General features: G+C 39.0%; 1 protein-coding gene across 1 annotated transcript; it reads left to right on the forward strand.

Annotated features, from left to right (window-relative positions):
- Positions 1-81: 81 nt before the first annotated feature.
- On the forward strand, positions 82-18,547 carry LOC126379478 (serine/threonine-protein kinase ULK3-like). The gene is made up of 14 exons (XM_050028241.1): positions 82-269; positions 799-956; positions 2,171-2,255; positions 2,989-3,043; positions 3,798-3,885; positions 5,622-5,737; positions 8,018-8,115; positions 9,930-10,082; positions 11,330-11,487; positions 12,474-12,640; positions 12,822-12,958; positions 14,574-14,714; positions 15,537-16,861; positions 17,471-18,547. Exons 1-13 carry the CDS (start codon positions 183-185, stop codon positions 15,597-15,599), a joined length of 1,506 nt encoding a protein of 501 aa, XP_049884198.1. The 5' UTR covers positions 82-182; the 3' UTR covers positions 15,600-16,861; positions 17,471-18,547.
- The last annotated feature ends 269 nt before the right edge of the window (positions 18,548-18,816 follow it).

An 18,816-nucleotide genomic window follows, 5' to 3' on the forward strand; every position in this document is an offset into this window, starting at 1 on the left:
ATTTAAAAAACGCTCGTGTACATTGTACGAGTTGCAAGTTTTTTTGCACTATCAACATTTTTCAGAAATGTCATAACAAACTTTGACACTTTGTTATCAGAATTTACGAAATTAAATTTTAATTACATTTTCCTTAAATTATGTGAATTATTTTAGGGATATTGGCAAAATTTCAACCAAAAATGGCCTTTCCGAAGATAGAAGGCTATGTAGTGACGGAAAAGCTTGGATCTGGGAGCTATTCTACGGTTTATAAAGCTTATACAAAAGTAAGTTTCGTTGTCTTTCAACACAAAGTAAATAAAAGATAACTTTGTTCATTTACATAAAGAATAATAATAAGCCTCCATAGGTCATTTACATAAAGAACAATAATAAAAATCCGGGCCTCCATAGGCCCGAGATATGAAAAAGACATACAAAAAATAATAATAAAGCTTTATTTCAGAAAAAATTCCATACATACAAAATACAACACATAATGGAATTTGTTTGCATATTTTACTAATTTATTGTTCATTTAAAACTGTATAAGTGCTTTTTTAATTAAATAATAAGAACAGTTGTACAGGAAGTCGATTTTTTCAACTAGAATACAATAAATGTTATAATTAAAATAAATAAATAGAAACCCAATTTCTCTACCTCATTTTCCTTGTTTTTTTTTTTCTTTTTATTATCTGCAGGTTGTCATACAAATGGAACTATTAAATAACCCACACAAAAAAAAGCAAAAAAAATAAATTTAAGCTGCATTCTAAACCACCTATATTTATGTATCGGGAATTAATATTTCAGGTGGGAGCCCGTTCCATAGTGGCAATTAAATGCGTGGACAAGTCTAGAGTGAAGCACTCGGGGTCTGCCATAGACAATCTGATCATGGAGATACGTCTGCTAAAGACGTTAACACACCCCCACATAGTGCACATGAAGCATTTTACTTGGGACGACAGGTACACAACAATATATCATCATCAGCCCATTAACGTCCCCACTACTGGGGCATGGGCCTTCCCTATGGATGGATAGGGAGATTGGGCCTTAAACCACACAGGCAGGCTTAGACCTTTAACAAACACAGGCCCAGTGGGGATTGACGGTTATTAGCGACTGCTAATGCAGCCGGGACGGCTTAACGTGCCTTCCGAAGAACGGAGGAGCTTGAGATGAAACTTTTTTTATGGTCACTTGGTCACCCATCTCATGACCGGCCTTTGCGAAAGTTGCTTAACTTCAACAATCGCAGACCGAGCGCGTTTACCGCTGCGCCACCGAGCTCCTCAACAATACATAATGAAAGACTTTCCCGGCTACGTTCCTCGAAAACAATATAGAAGGCGTTGTTAAGATTTTCCTTCGTTCAACTTTCTAATTAATTTCACAGATAACAGACATGCATATTTGATTTTACATTGTTTTAAGTTTACGCGGTTATTATCATAATTAAAACACATAATAACGGGTTCTTACCACCTTCAAAGTAGGGATATGAGTCTCCTGAATATCGGGAGTCTCATATCCCTACTTTGAGTGAGGTAAGAACCCGTTATTATGTGTTTTAATTATCTTTTATTTTTGTTTTTGGGTATAAATGACCCTTGCTGATGACATCTTTTAAATCAATGAGGGTATACCTACGAATAAATAATAAGTCCGGTATACATTACAAGTTATTTAATAACTAGAGGAACACATTTAATACCAGACATTTTATCATTTAGGTAATCATTAATCTTATAATAAGCTTTTTTACATAAAGTAAGCTTCACATGAGCATTGAATTTATTTTCTGACAAATTAAAATATTATCTCGTATTTTATTGTAAAAACGTATACATAACCCCAAAAAAGATGAATTTAATTTACTTAAAGTGCAATCAGGTGATTCAAGCCTGCAAAGTCCTTAACAAACAAATGACAGTCTCACAAAGTGATTTCGACAATGTCCGCATGTGTATGTATGTATGTATATCCAGTCATGAGCAATATAATGTACCCACTTTAGGACTCTGTCGCACTAACATATTTGACATTTAGTGAGACTTACAGTTCAATTTGTCACAAAAGTTAATGTGACATGGTACCAAAGTATATACATATTAATGCTTGTGAAGTTGTGACCGTATGTATGGTACAAACATTAAAACTTTATGTTGTACAACTGCAGAAACATCTACATCATAATGGAATACTGCTGTGGAGGCGACCTCTCCAAGTACATTCATAGATATGGAAGAGTGCCTGAAAAACAGGTAATTATTTTAATTAACAGATAACTACTTAGGTTTTTTATTATTATTGAATACAATGGCCCCGATTCCTGCAGACACCGTCTAATTTTATTTTAAGATATTTTATTTATTTATTTTTTTTTCATTTTTGTGCCCAAACATGCGATCGGTCGATTGACCATAAGCAGTTTTGATGGTTTGGTTTTATTAACGTGCAGGACAGGCCCCCTCATTAGAAGGCTGCCTTCATTAAGGTGCTACTGTATGTTATCCCATATGTGCGTCCTTTTGAGGCGTCTCATATAGTGGTTGTCACTTAAACTCCGGGCCAGTACGGATGATTCACAGCTCTTAATTTTAGGAAGAATGAGTAAATGAATGAATAACCCGGGCGAATCAAAAAGGTATGTCGCTGGTATGAAATCCGTTTGACGTGCTGTCTACTTAACTGTGTCGGGTTATTGACTGAAGTAAAATTTTTAGACGGTTGTTTTAGGTTTGTGCTTAAAATTGACGTGTGTTCCATAAATTTTATGCTTGTCGATTACCCGTCCCTTTCCTTTTTGGCGGATAAGAAAATGACAGATATAACTTAAAATAAAATTAGATGGTATTTACAGGAATTAGCACCATTGTTAATACAACATTAAAAAAATCAATTAAAATAACACCGCTAAACCTGTAATATAATATATAAGATAGATAGAAGAAGACTAATTTTCTCATCGTTTCTAATTCAAGAATGTTCTCTCAGGTGCTGTATTTTCTGCAACAACTAGCGTCTGCATTGAAATTTTTAAGAGAAAAAGGTAATGTAGATAATTATTAAAAATAAGAAGGGGAGGCCTTTGCTTAACAGTGGGATCTTGCAGGCTAGATTAGATTATACATTGTTTTAAGTTTACGCGGTTATTATCATAATTAAAGCACATAATAACGGGAGACTCAGGGAGTCTCATATCCCCATAAAAAATAAAAAAAAAAATTCAAAAATATTTATTTTTCAAAATTGGCTTACAAAGTTAGCGCTTTTTGAACGTCAAACATAATTAAATTACATATTATGTAACTAGCTGTAAAACTACTACCACATCGGAATCTGTAACGCTGAGGGAAAGACGTGGCCAGAAAACCTCCCAGCACAGGGCCCTAGTCCTACTGTTTCATGTTTTCCTTTCTTTTCTTCTTCCATTTAAACGCGGTAAGAACCCGTTATTATGTGCTTTAATTAGATTAGATTAGATAATTAGTTATTTATTAACTATGTGAATGTGATTAGAGGGAAACCACTGCCCTATTTTTCCCTAAAAAAGTAGCATGGAAAATTCTGCACCGACAAGAGCGTGGCTCTTAAATTGATGATGATGATGATATTTAGATCACATTATGTATAGAATTACATTGCTACCTATATTGCTTCTCTTTATTTTGACATATTTGACATTTAGTGAGACTTATAGTTCAATTTGTCAAAAAAGTCAATGTGACATGGTACCAAAGCGTATACATATTAATGCTCGTGACCGTACATAAGAAAATTAAAAAATATGTTTTTTTTGTCAGGTGTAGTACATATGGACCTTAAACCTCACAATTTATTACTACATAAGGATTCGAACGGGAAATACATGCTTAAAGTTGCTGACTTTGGGTGAGTGCTATTATACTGTAGACGAATTTTTAAATCATCATCATCAGCCCATTAACGTCCCCACTGCTGGGGCACGGGCCTTCCCTATGGATGGATAGGGAGATCGGGCCTTAAACCACCACGCGGGCCCAGTGCGGATTGGTAGTTATTAACGACTGCTAATGCAGCCGGGACCAGCGGCTTAACGTGCCTTCCGAAGCACGGAGGAGCTCGAGATGAAAACTTTTTTTTTGTGGTCACCCATCCTATGACCGGCCTTTGCGAAAGTTGCTTAACTTCAACAATCGGAGACCGAGCGCGTTTACCGCTCCGCCACCGAGCTCCTCAATTTTTAAATGATAAGTTTTAATTTTAATACACACTTCCTCTCTTCCCTTCAACGTTGCTGTGCCCTACAGGGTCCAAGTTTTAGTTCCTATGCCTATGTAAGACCCCATTGTACTACATGGAATGCAAAAAATAATTGAGAATTGAATTGAATTGAGTCAACCTGACTATATAAATTGTTTATGTAGGAAAGTGAGAATACTATGGAAGGATAATGTATGGGAATTTGATTGTTTATGGTATGAATGGAGGATGGTTAATGAATGGGACGTAAGGCAGTTTTAAAAAGTAAGAAAGGCGAGTCTATGGTGCGATGGCGGTCGGGTTAGAGGATTTTGTTACATATAAGGAGTAAAGATATTTAAAATATCCCGTTTCAATTCTATATCCTACATTGGCCCGTAGTTTAAGTGACAACCACTATATGAGACGCCTCAAAAGGACGCACATATGGGATAACATACAGTAGCACCTTAATGAAGGCAGCCTTCTAATGAGGGGGCCTGTCCTGCATGTTAATAAAACCAAACCATCAAAACTGCTTATGGTCAGTCGACCGATCGCATGTTTGGGCACAAAAAAAAAATATCCCACATTAATACAAAAAAAAAAATACAAATTATATATTTTTATATTTCTCACCCCCTATCACGTTGGTCTAACAGAAAGCTCGGTGAGGTTTGGATACTTAGTTCATCTTGCGATGGATGTACCTCTGACTACCCCAATTGAGATATAGCCGTGAGCTTATTTACATTATGTATATTTCTTATTAACTGTGTTTCTTACACCATGTTTCGGAAGGCACATTAAGCCGTTGGTCCCGGTTACTACTTACTGATGTAAGTGAGTAGTCGTTACATGAGCCATGTCAGGGGCCCTTCAATAACCCTGACAACAGGGCTGATGAGGCCGGTAATCCGTCCAACTGGGCACCCTCAGGTCTGTTGTCTTAAACAATGTACCGGTGAGAGCTTTCAGCGCTCCCCATTTCTCCGGCCAAGTAGTTAATGCCATCTGCGGCAAATCTACAATAAGTAACAAAGTCATAAGGCAAAAAAAGCTGGTATTCCACTTCACAACCCACACGATAAACGTTAATCCGGCTCGAAGGACCATGTACAATCGTCCCAAAACACACCCGAAAGGTAACTGGTTCAAGAATGAAAAAATCTTTATTTAAGTTCACCTTCTAATGTAAAGTTAGATTGCATTTTTTGCTTACGAGTTTTAATTTTGTACAGTGACATCTAGTGGCAAGTTATGAAACTAATATTGTAAGTAACGAAAATTTAATAAGGTATTGAACACTGTGTGAGGAATTAGATAATTATCATGTTGGAGTTATACAATGCCAGCTATATGTTTTTCTTGGAAACTTGACCTGGAAAGTTCTTCATTATTTTCAGGTTTGCTCAACATATGGCTGAGGAGACAAAGCAGTGTGTGAGGGGGTCTCCTCTATACATGGCGCCAGAGATGTTGTGTGGGGAATACGACGCTAGAGTCGACCTGTGGAGCGTAGGTGAGTTATTATTATAATTAAAGCACATAATAACGGGTTCTTACCGCGTTTAAATGGGTAAACGATGAAACAATAAGTTAAAACAATGAGTTATTATTATTGCATATGGCAGACAAAAATAAAATATCCTGCGTGGATCATATATCCAGCTGAAGCTCCCCTAACCAAGTCTCTGCCGTATCCGTCACACATCCTAATCCGTAGGTGAGTTACATATAACATAAATGTAGGAAAATGAGATTGCTATGTAAGGATAATGAATGGGAATTCGACTGTTTATGGTATGAAAGGAGGATGGTTAATGAGTGGGACGTAAGGTAGTTTTAAAAAGTAAGAAAGGGGAGTCGATGGTGCGATTTCGGTCGGGTGAGAGGATTATGGTTTTAGGCTTTTCGGCGGGAAACGGGAACGGGACAGTTGCTTTCTTCATTGAGTAATCTAAATAATTAATACGAAGTGGTGTTTTGTGGTTAATGATCGCATTAAGTTAGTCGGAAGACATTCGCGAGTGTTATTATATTGGAGTATTCAATAAAGAAAGTGTATCTGCCTATTTTTGCTTCGTGCCGGGAAGCCGCTTCATAACTCAAAAGTTTATGCGGACTTTTGAGTTAATTCGTTTGGGGTTCGGAGTAGGAGTCTACTCCGAGGGTGGGGGCTTAGGTTTCATCATCATCACCTTTCATCATTGCATTAATCATCAAGAAAAAAAATACGTCAGACATGGCTGTATGGGCATAGTTCCCTTTGCCTTACCCTTCGGGGAAAACCAAAACCAAAAAAAAGGATTATGGTTTTAATATAAGGTGTGTGTGTATAAAAAAGGAGTAAAAACATTTAAAAAATATCCGAGTTATTTCATTATCCCACATAGACAGCCTATACACGTCCCACTGCTGGGCACAGGCCTCCCCTCAATCAACTGAATCAATCATCATTTATTTGCGGATAACATTGGCATCATTGACATGGGGATATGGGTGAAGACCTCAACGGCTGCAGAGGCGGAGATGGGAGCCATCGGTACGGCAATGCGGGACGGAAGGGGCATGTCACAGGGACTGTAACCTGGAACCTGACAGAGGGCAGCAGTAACTGTCAGTACTATTCAGAGGCAGAGGACAGGAGTCCTAGTATGGCTTTGTAATAGACTACTCTGGGCGCCATCCCACTCGCGTCAGACAGAGTACTGCGGGGCGGAAGGCAAGAGGGAAACCACTGCCCTATTTTTCCCTAAAAAAGTAGCATGGAGAGTATTTTACAGAAATGCTGCACCGACAAGAGCGTGGCTCTTAAATTGATGATGATGAACATTGGCATCATTGCTTCTGGATAAGTCCGAACAAAACCAAACAATGTTATTTTTTTTTTTGGGTCCCTGCGATACAGGCTTATGCTTAGTGCAGGGTCCGCTGTTTTATCTGTTTGTATGTAGATTTTCTGAACCTACCTCATAAAACCAATTTTTTGTAACAGATTACTTTTGTAAATCTCTTTTTTTTTAAATAAATATTTTTCCTATTTCTAATGGTTCTTAAAATAATAACGGCCTCCGTGGTTCCGGCTCCGTTGAGCGTTGTGCTCACGATCCGGAGGTCCCAGGTTCGAATCCCGGTGGGGACAAATCACAAAAATCACTTTGTGATCCCTAGTTCGGTTATGACATTACAGGCTGATCACCTGATTGTCCAAAAAGTAAAAAGATCTGTGCTTCGGAAGGCACGTTAAGCCGTTGATCCCCGTTATTACTTACTGATGTAAGTACGTAGTCGTTACATGAGCCATGTCAGGGGCCTATGGCGGCTCAGTAATAACCCTGACACCAGGGTTGATGGGGTTGGTAATCCACCTCACAACTCACACGGTAGAAGAAGACTCAGAACCGCGAGACATGATGATGATGAAAATGAGATTTTGATCATATTAGACTGGCTTCTATTTCTAGATTACATAAACATAAACAGCCTATATGCGTCCCACTACTGGGCACAGGCCTCCCCTCAATCAACCGGAGGGGGTATGGAGCATACTCTACCACGCTGCTCCATTGCGGGTTGGTGGAGGTGTTTTTACGGCTAATAGCCGGGACCAACGGCTTAACGTGCCCTCCGAAGCACGGAATCATCTTACTTTTTCGGACAATCAGGTGATTCAAGCCTGAAAAGTCCTTACCAAACAAAGGACAGTCTCACAAAGTGATTTCGACAATGTCCCCATCGGGATTTCTAGATTAGCATTTTATAATTTTCTTTGACCTGTCAAATATCTTATTGGTTGCAGGTGTAATAATGTATGAATGTCTATTCGGGAGGGCGCCGTACTCGTCAAATACATTCAAGGAACTCGTTGATAAGATACAGAAACAGGCTCCTATAGAGGTGAGATAAAATTAATAAAAGCTCGGTGGCGCAGCGGTAAACGCGCTCGGTCTGCGATTGTTGAAGTAAAGCAACTTTCGCAAAGGCCGGTCATAGGATGGGTGACCACAAAAAAAAATGTTTTCATCTCGAGCTCCTCCGTGCTTCGGAAGGCACGTTAAGCCGTTGGTCCCGGCTGCATTAGCAGTCGTTAATAACCACCAATCCGCATTGGGCCCGCGTGGTGGTTTAAGGCCCGATCTCCCTATCCATCCATAGGGAAGGCCCGTGCCCCAGCAGTGGGGACGTTAATGGGCTGATAGTGATGATAGTGATGACTACTATTTATCACTAATAAATAATATGTTTAATATTATTGTTTAATATTATTCAAATTCAAATTATTTATTTCAAATTAAAGATTAAGATTAGATTAGATAAATTAAAATTAAATTATATACATAGGTACATACATACATACATAAACTCACGCCCGTAATCCCAAATGGGGTGGGCAGAGCCACAAGTAATCAAAGACAACTTGCAGCCACTGTTGATACGAAGTTCTAAGATGGATATGATGAACCTTATGGTGATAAGGGATCAGCCTATCGCCCATAACATTAGTCCATCATGTTAGAGGACGCAATCCCTCTGTCGGTTTTTACGACATGCCCGGGAAGACAAGCGGCTGAACGTGTTTTATGTTTTTTATTTGCTCCCAGAACAGCATAGAAGCAAATTAAATTTAATTAAATTATATATAAAATCAAATAAAATTAATATTATTAATAAAAATGAAATTACACGAAATAAAATTAAATAAAATACATTGGTGCCCATTCGGGTGCACACAAACCCAACTCTATTTCAGTTCGACAGATCCCAAATGAGTGCCGTCCTGCACTTACAATAAGTGCAAGAAAGGGATAGAGCTAATTTTAGTAGTTATAATTTTCATAACTAAAAATGTTGACCTAATGCTAAATGCTGACCATCTGCAAACTGTACCTACCATTTTTAAGGCGAATAAATGAATTATGAATTATTATGAATTATAGTCCTGTCAAACCAAATCAAAAATAGTTCGGTGGTTGCCCGAACTGTCACCAATGATAACATTTTCATTGCAAGAAAGGTGATAAGCTGGCATGCACTCTAATATTATTAACATCATATGACAGTGGTGCTAGTGAATACCATCTAATTTTATTTTAAGTTATACCTGTCGTTTTCTTATCCGTTTTCTTTTATCTATATGTTTATTCATATTACGTCGGGCTGTCCTAGGACATAGGACTCCTCCTTAGCGCGTCTGGCGCCTGTTGACCTTCTCCAACCTTGTGGTAGGGTCATTTATAATAATAATACTATAATAATAAAGTTACTTATTTAGGTAAAAACCCATCTACGACATTACAATAAAATAAAATACAATAAAAAAAACACAATAATTATAAATTCATCATCACCAGCCCTATAACGTCCCCACTGCTGGGGCACGGGCCTTCCCTATGGATGGATAGGGAGATTGGGCCTTAAACCACCACGCGGGCCCAGTGCGGATTGGAGATTATTAACGACTGCTAATGCAGCCGGATCAACGGCTCAACGTGCCTTCCGAAGCACGGAGGAGTTCGAAATGAAAACTTTTTTTTTTGTGGTCACCCATCCTATGACCGGCCTTTGCGAAAGTTGCTTAACTTCAACAATCGCAGACCGAGCGCGTGAACCGCTGCGCCACCGAGCTCCTCAATAAATAAATATAAATTAATAAATGTATATTACATTACATGAGTGACACATATCAATAATACATATAATCCCCCCTCCAGATCCCCCCCAACTCATCAATATCCCCCGGCTGCGCGGACCTGCTGACCAGGCTCCTGCAGCACGACCCCAACAAGCGGATCTCGTACGAGGACTTCTTCAACCACGAGTACCTCGACCTCGAGCATATGCCTAGCAAGGAGAATTATGAAAAGGTAAACTTATATAAGCTAGCGACATCTATTATGGAGTAGGTTCTAATACATTGGTACACCTTCGAAACCCCATACTAACTAGCGCCATCTACCATAGAGTAGCAGGTGACCATTAAGAAGGTTCCCTCCATTCAATTACAGATGGCGCTGCTCGTAGTTCCGCTACTGGCGGCTAGGTGGCGCCACATGTCATACAGCAGGGGAAAAGCCTTCGTTTCAAGTTGCCTTCGTTTAACCTTCTTATATCATGGATACAAAACATATCTTTTATCTTTGCTTTTGGGTATAAATTGTTATTATACCAAAATAAAAATAAAGTGAAGAAATATAGGTAGCAACATAATTCTATTCATATCTGATCCAAACATCAAGCAACAATTCTTTTTATATATACCTCTGCAGACTGCCCTTATATTATATTTTTGAATAATTATATACCCGAGTAATGAGGAAATGGGTATTTCTAATGGGTAATTCTTATTACTTAAATAAAGGAATTGGCCTTTGATAGACTGGAATGGAAAATGCTACACCGACAAGAGCGTGGCTCTTAAATTGATGATGATGAAATAAAGTCAGATCTAGAACTAACGAAAAACATTTTCTTTTTTCTATTTAACTTATTTATGAATTTTAATCAAGAAAAACGTAATAATAAGTCGGACATTTTATCACGTTTTTCTATGACGTCACAGGGTGCTTTTTCATACAAATTCCATAGTCAATTTGTGTTTTTGCCGTTTAGTAAAAAGTATTAGTAAAGTAGTTTAGTATTTGACTAGTTGCAAACTACCTATTGGTGCTAATTCCTGTAAATACCATCTAATTTTATTTTTAGTTATATCTGTCATTTTCTTATCCGCCGAAAAGGAAAGGGACGGGTAATCGACAAGCATAAAATTTATGGAACACACGTCAATTTTAAGCACAAACCTAAAACAACCGTCTAAAAATTTTACATCAGTCAATAACCCGACACATTCATTTACTCATTCTTCCTAAAATTAAGAGCTGTGAATCATGCGTCCCTTTCCTTTTCGACGGATATGAAAATGACGGATATAACTTAAAATAAAATTAGGCGGTGTCTGCAGGAATCGGGGCCAATATCACGTTAAAGGCATACAGCGCCATCTATATCTATATTGTTTTAGGGTAAGTCGCCTGGAAAATCCCTCATATGCGTATATGTTTAACTTCTTCGTGAGCTTATGTTTAACATCAATAATTCTCCGTTTGTCTTGCAGGCTGTGGCGTTAATAAAGCAGGCAATAGAACTGGATTCTTCAGGTCATCTGCAGCAGGCGTTCGAAGCTTACAGGGATAGTTTGTTGTACCTGGTTCCCGCTGTGAGCCGAGAAAGCGATGGGGTTAGGAAGAGCGCGCTTACTGCCAAGTTGACCAGGTGAGTGAGGATTCATCATCATCATCAGCCCATTAACGTCCGCACTGCTGGGGCACGGGCCTTCCCTATGGATGGATAGGGAGATCGGGCCTTAAACCACCACGCGGGCCCAGTGCGGATTGGTGGTTCTTAACGACTGCTAATGCAGCCGGGACCAACGGCTTAACGTGCCTTCCGAAGCACGGAGGAGCTCGAGATGAAAACTTTTCTTTTTGTGGTCACCCATCCTATGACCGGCCTTTGCGAAAGTTGCTTAACTTCAACAATCGCACACCGAGCGCGTTTACTGCTGCGCCACCGAGCTCCTCGAGTGAGTACAAACACAACAATTAATATAACTTTCTTATGGCTGGTAGTAGTACTTTCACCAATTACAGACGTGCACAACTTATGTAATTAACATGCTAGTAACTCCACCCTTCCTCGACCAAGAGTGGATCCAGCTTTTATGTCAGCTGGGGTCACCAGTAAAGCTAACATACGTAACATGATAATGTCACGGTCCTTTCATGACACCATAACATTGACTCACTGACTGAGTGACTCACTAACTGAGTGACTCACTAACAGATTTTTTTCGCGTTACTTATTTAAACCAAGGTAAAATTTTATCGTCAGTAAAAAAAGAATAGTTTTGGAAAAACAAGACGGCCGCCATACGAAGTTTGCTCAAACGTTAGAGGTGGGTCTTTTTCGAATGTTATTCGGGTTGATATAGGAAATAGGAATGTGACACAAAGACTCGGCGGCACGGCGTGGGTTCGTGCGTGAGTATATGCGTGCGTGCGTGTATGCGTGCATGCGTGCGTGCTTATATGCGTGCGTGCGTGCGTGTATGCGTGCTTATATTCGTGCGTGCGTGTATGCGTGCGTGCGTGCGTGTATGCGTGCGTGCGTGCGTGCGTGCGTGTATGCGTGCGTGTGTGCGTAGGTGCGTGTGTGTATAAACGAATAGACATTTTTGAGTTTGACTATTTATCCTGTAGATACATGGAAAGAGCTGAAGAAATCAAACAATACCTGAAGTCTCCCGACGGTCACGTGGTGGATGTGTCGCAGTTGAGACAACACGCGGCCAGGCGTGTGGACGTGGCGCGCCGCGCCGTGCCCGCCTGCTGCACGGGGGCGCAGTCCACGGCCAGCCGGGAGTTCAGTGAGTACAAGCAGCGGCTTTAGGCGGCTGCAGCAGTTTTATGAAATAAATAAATATGATAGTGCGACAGGGTTCAAAAGTGGGTACATGATATTGCTCATGACTGTACTATACATATCTGCCTACCCTTCTGGGACGCAAGCGTCATGCTATGTTATGTAAAATTGATATTTATTTTCAGCTCAATACAGACAGGCAAATTGCAATCCTTGTGTATGTACAACACAGTCGGAATCCACGGAGAATGGACAGTGTGCCTGTCAGCCTACAGGGTCGATAGAGGTTAATGGAGTGGAAGAAATGCCTACTGATAGCGGGGTATGTTGAAATATGATATTAATAAAGAAAAGTATGTTTTTTTGAGGAGCTCGGCTCTGCGATTGTTGAAGTTAAGCAACTTTCGCAAAGGCCGGTCATGGGATGGGTGACCACAAAAAAAAAGTTTTCATCTCGAGCTCCTCCGTGCTTCGGAAGGCACGTTAAGCCGTTGGTCCCGGCTGCATTAGCAGTCGTTAATAACCACCAATCCGCACTGGGCCCGCGTGGTGGTTTAAGGCCCGATCTCCCTATCCATCCATAGGGAAGGCCCGTGCCCCAGCAGTGGGGACGTTAATGGGCTGGTGATGATGTTTTTTATACCTCTCAAAATAAATAAAAATATTTTCATTATAAAATAATAGATTAATTATTATAATGAATTATATTTATTATTATTTTATTTTTAAGAGCCGTAGTTACGTAGGTCCAGTCAGTAGAACGCTTGCCTCTCATTTTGAGGTCGCAGGTTCGAATCCAGCACAGGCCTAAACCAATGATTGTCGATTTTGTTTTCGATTCATGTTTGGATTATAAATTGTTATCACGTGCTCAGTGGTGAACGAAAACATCGTGAGGAAACCTGTATTGGGCTGGTTCCGTTCTCGGGTTGGAAGGTTAGACATGCAGTCGCTTCTGTAAAAAACCGGACCTGTCAAATCTTCAGGTTAGGTAAGCGGACCCTGTGAAAAACGGGATAATGTTAGGGAGATAATGGCTTTCTGATACAGGTGTTTCTCACTTGATAGAGGGTAACAACAACTAGATATTACAACAATGTACCAATTTTGTTAATAAAATAATTTTCATTTTAATTTTTATGAATATAACTCTAACACCATCATGAGCGCATTGGTGGACCGGTACAACTCGCCGCTGCTGAACCGCTGGGTGCGATTGCACGCTGTTACATAGCTGCCCGCGGCTTCGGTGCCTCGGGCTAGCCTCATGTAGCTTCTTTTTATGTTGTCGTCTTTCGAATCTGTTACTAATACTAGGTTAAGCTTTCTGTTAAAGCACATAATAACGGGTTCTTACCGCGTTTAAATGGGGATAGCAACAGTGCCGAAATATCGTGAGTCTCATATCCCCATTTAAACGCGGTAAGAACCCGTTATTGTGTGCTTTAATTATGATAATGGTGCTAATTCCTGTAAATACCATCTAATTTTATTTTAAGTTATATCTGTCATTTTCTTATCCGCCGAAAAGGAAAGGGACGGGTAATCGACAAGCATAAAATTTATGGAACACACGTCAATTTTAAGCACAAATCTAAACCAACCGTCTAAAAATTTTACACCCGTCAATAACCCGACATAGTTAAGTAGACAGCACGTCAAACGGATTTCATACCAGCGACGTACCTTTTGATTCGCCCGGGTTATTCATTCATTTACTCATTCTTCCTAAAATTAAGAGCTGTGAATCATCCGTCCCTTTCCTTTTCGACGGATATGAAAATGACGGATATAACTTAAAATAAAATTGGGCGGTGTCTGCAGGAATCGGGGCCAATAACCGCGTAAACTTAAACAATGTATAAGATTTCTGTTACTAACAAAATATGGACTAGTTACCGAAATAAATATTTTGAATTTGAATTTAACTCCCCCAGTCAACGTCGCAACCAGAGACGGCTCCTCTGGAGAACCACACGAAGACCAAGGAGAGCAATGCTGGCAGATTCACATTTAAGCGGTTCTTCGGAAGAAACAACTCTATGCCCTACTTGGAAACGAAAGACTCCAGCATCGTGGTGAGTATTAGAAAGACTCAGTCTTGGTAATTTTCGGCCTCCGTGGTCCAGTGGTTGAGCGTTGTGCTCACGATCGGAGGTCCCGGGTTCGAATCCCTGTCAAAATCACTTTGTGGTCCCTAGTTTGGTTAGGACATTACAGGCAGATCAAGTAAGTAAGTTAATCCGTAAGTCCAAAAGTAAGATGATCTGTGCTTCGGAAGGCACGCACGTTGGTCCCGGTTACTACTTAGTTATGTAAGTACGTAGTCGTTACATGAGTCATGTCAGGGGCCTTGGGCGGCTCAGTAATAACCCTGACACCAGGGTTCATGGGGTTGGTAATCCATCTCACAACCCACACGATAGAAGAAGATGGTCATTTTTTTTTGGTTTATTTTTTTTTGATACGTGGATAATGTGGTGGATTGTACATGTACTTGTGTAAAAATATCCTACACCTATTGTTAACATTAAAAAAAAGTTTTCATCTCGAGCTCCTCCGTGCTTCGGAAGGCACGTTTAGCCGTTGGTCCCGGCTGCATTAACAGTCGTTAATAACCACCAATCCGCACTGGGCCCGCGTGGTGGTTTAAGGCCCGATCTCCCTATCCATCCATAGGGAAGGCCCGTGCCCCAACAGTGGGGACGTTAATTGGCTGGTGATGATGATGATGGCAGAAAAATTATATATACGCCTATATTATTATTATTATTACATAAGTAAGTTATATACCAAAACAAAAGTGACTTCTTGTGACCTGTGGTTCTGCCTACCCCGATAAGAATGTGGGTGTGGATGTGTATGGTTGTTTACTTATAGTATTTCTTTTCATCGTACAGGCAGACGACTCAAAGAAGCAGAAAACAGAAGATGTTCCCGGTGATGTTTGTCGAATAACGTGAAGAAAACAATTGCGCCGTGTCACATTAAACTGTTCGCTAAATTGAACTAGAAGTCTCACTAAATGTCTAATATGTTAGTGCGACAGGGTTCTATATTAGACTTTGATTGTATCGCTTAAAAGGCTAGGGAGTTTTTGGCGGGAACGGAAACGGGACGGTTGCTTTCTTCATTGAATAATCTAAATAATCAATACAAAGTAGGGTTTTGTGGTTAATGATCGCATTAAGTTAGTCGGAAGACATTCGCGAGTGTTATTATATTGGAGTATTCAATAAACAAAGTGTATCTGCCTATTTTCGCTTCGTGTCAAGAAGCCGCTTCATAACTCGAAAGTTTATGCGGACTTTCGAGTTAATTCGTTTGGGGTTCGGAGTAGGAGTCTACTCCGAGGGTGGGGGCTTAGGTTTCATCATCATCACCTTTCATCATTTCATTAATCATCAAGAAAAAAAATACGTAAGACTTGGCTGTATGGGCATAGTTCCCTTTGCCTTGACCTTCGGGAAAACCAAACAAAAGGCTAGTTTCCAACTAGTCAAATCAGTTACTTTTTACTAAACGTCAAAACACGAAATTACTATGGAATTTGTATGAGAAAGCACACTGTGACGTCATAAATAAACATGACAAAATGTCGCACTTATTATTACATTTTTCTTTATTAAAATTCCTAAATAAGTTAAATAGAAAAAAGAAAACGATTTTTGTCACCTTTATATCTATCTGTCTTTTAGTAATCAGAATTTCATAATTTATCTTTGACCTAGGAAATTACACAAATGCGCCAGTTTGCAATCTATTGATCATCATCATCATCAATTTAAGAGCCGCGCTCTTGTCGGTGTAGCAATTTCCATGCTACTTTTTAGGGAAAAATAGGGCAGTGGGATCTATCGACACAAGTATCAATTGACACAAGTATCTATCGACACAAGTATCAATTGACACAAGTATCATTTGACACAAGTATCAATAGACACAAGTATAAATTGACACAAGTATCAATTGACACAAGTATCAATTGACACAAGTATCAATTGACACAAGTAACAATTGACACAAGTATCAATTGACACAAGTATCTATCGACACAAGTATCAATTGACACAAGTATCAATTGACACAAGTATCAATAGACACAAGTATAAATTGACACAAGTATCAATTGACACAAGTATCAATTGACACAAGTATCAATTGACACAAGTATCAATTGACACAAGTTTCCGCTTAGGTAATGTAAAGTCTAAAATAAGATATAGTATTTTATGCAACAGTTGTATAAGAAGGGTCAAAAAATGCGAGTGGCGTGAGTTGCGATGTGAGCCTTGGCGAACATCGCAATAAGAGACGCCACGAGCATTTTTTGACCTAGTTATACAACGTTGCATACAATACTTTTTCTACGACGACGTAATTTTAAATGAAACAAAAATTATACAAAGAAAAATTTTATTTATAAAAATGAAGATGTAAATCTTGAGCTAACGTTGAAATTTCTTCTGGTGTAGAATTCAATAGTTCTTCATCCATTTTTCCTTTTTATTTTATACTTTTTAGTGTTTTGAAACGAAACACAAAAATTTTCCAATTTATTTTCCAACGCGCGGGAAAATGGCGGCAAATGTATACTTTTTTTTATAGTATATCTATGGCACCAAACAAAGTAAAGGTGCCAGTTTCCAGGTCAAAAAAAAAAAAAAACAACAACAATGCTTTTTTGGCGACATTATAGTACAGTTACACTTTGTAAACAATGCTTTTATAGGCCATAGAGCGTACACTTTTTCAAAGAGTTTAATTATGTATGTACTTATATTAGACTTTTTGGTTATTTAAATGCCAGATTAAAGTAGAGGAGTAGAAAAAGATATTTATTGCATTCCTGATGTTTTACAGAGGTTTTTCCTGGTGTATTTATCTATTTAAGGAAACATAAGCAAATAGATCACTCCTCTCTTTTTCTCTTATTTAAAGAAACAGTGTGATAAGAGAGATGTGGTGTAAAAGACGATATAGTGACTAAGATTGAGAAGGGAATGTTAAGTTTCAGTTTATTTCAGTTTCAGTTTATTTATTTCTGAACAATTTTTACATTGTGTCGAAAATTATACAAAAAATAATAATAATAACAATACATTGTTTTAAGTTTACGCGGTTGTTATCATAATTAAAGCACATAGTAACGGGTTCTTACCGGGTTTAAACGCGGTAAGAACCCGTTACTATGTGCTTTAATTACGGGAATGTTAAGTTGGTTTGTACACGTAGAGCGGATGAAGGATAATAGGATTACGAAAGCAGTATATAAAGCGAAGGTTGGTGGTAGGGCTGGCAGAAGACCCAGAAGGCCGTGCATAGACCACATTGGAGATGTCCTTAGAAAAAGTTCAGTAACATTACATTGCAAGCGAATGTTTGCGGTGAGGGAATACCTTTATATAAGTTTTGGTAATATAATATGAGTACAACAATGGTGCTAATTCCTGTAAACACCATCTAATTTTATTTTAAGTTGTATCTGTCGTTTTCTTATCCGCTGAAAAGGAAAGGGACGAGTAATCGACAAGCATAAAATTTATGGAACACACGTCAATTTTAAGCAGAAATCCAAAACCGTCTAAAAATTTTACTTCGGCCAATAACCCGATAGAATTCAGTAGACAGCACGTCAAATGGTTTGCATACCAGCGAGATACCTTTTTGATTCGCCCGGGTTATTCGTTCATTTACTCATTCTTCCTAAAATTAAGAGCTGTCAATCATCCGTCCCTTTCCTTTTCGGTGGGTAAGAAAATGACAGGTATAACTTAAAGTAAAATTAGGAGGTGTTTGCAGGAATTGGGGCCAACATGAGTACAACAATATGTCTTGTGAATTGTTTTTGTTTGTGATAATATTTGTTTTATTTGCAAGTTTAATATTATTAATAAATGTGTTTTTTTTTGTAATAATTATTGTTTTATTTTTCTGTTAATAGGAAGCCATGGTAGCCTAGTTAGGAACGGTTGCCTCTCCCTTTGAGGTCGCAGGTTCGAATCCAGCAAAGCCTAAACCAATGATTGTCGAATTTGTTTTCGAATTCATGTTTGGATCATAAATGATTATCACGTGCTCAGCGGTGAAGGAAAACATCGTGAGGAAACCCACATTCCCGAGAAATGCATTTTCGGAGATATGTGACCTGTATTCGGCTCGGCTGGTTTTCCCTTCGCG

This window comes from Pectinophora gossypiella, chromosome 29 (genome assembly GCF_024362695.1).
Source record: "Pectinophora gossypiella chromosome 29, ilPecGoss1.1, whole genome shotgun sequence".
Classification (NCBI taxonomy): domain Eukaryota; kingdom Metazoa; phylum Arthropoda; class Insecta; order Lepidoptera; family Gelechiidae; genus Pectinophora; species Pectinophora gossypiella.

What these genes read in the sequence shown, in the direction of transcription:
- LOC126379478 (XM_050028241.1), top strand. Translation starts at nt 183, where the DNA reads ATGGCCTTTCCGAAGATAGAAGGCTATGTAGTGACGGAAAAGCTTGGA. An exon ending in TTTATAAAGCTTATACAAAA is followed by an intron (nt 270 to 798) that starts GTAAGTTTCGTT and finishes TTAATATTTCAG; the next exon opens with GTGGGAGCCCGTTCCATAGT. An exon ending in CACGGCCAGCCGGGAGTTCA is followed by an intron (nt 12,641 to 12,821) that starts GTGAGTACAAGC and finishes ATTTATTTTCAG; the next exon opens with CTCAATACAGACAGGCAAAT.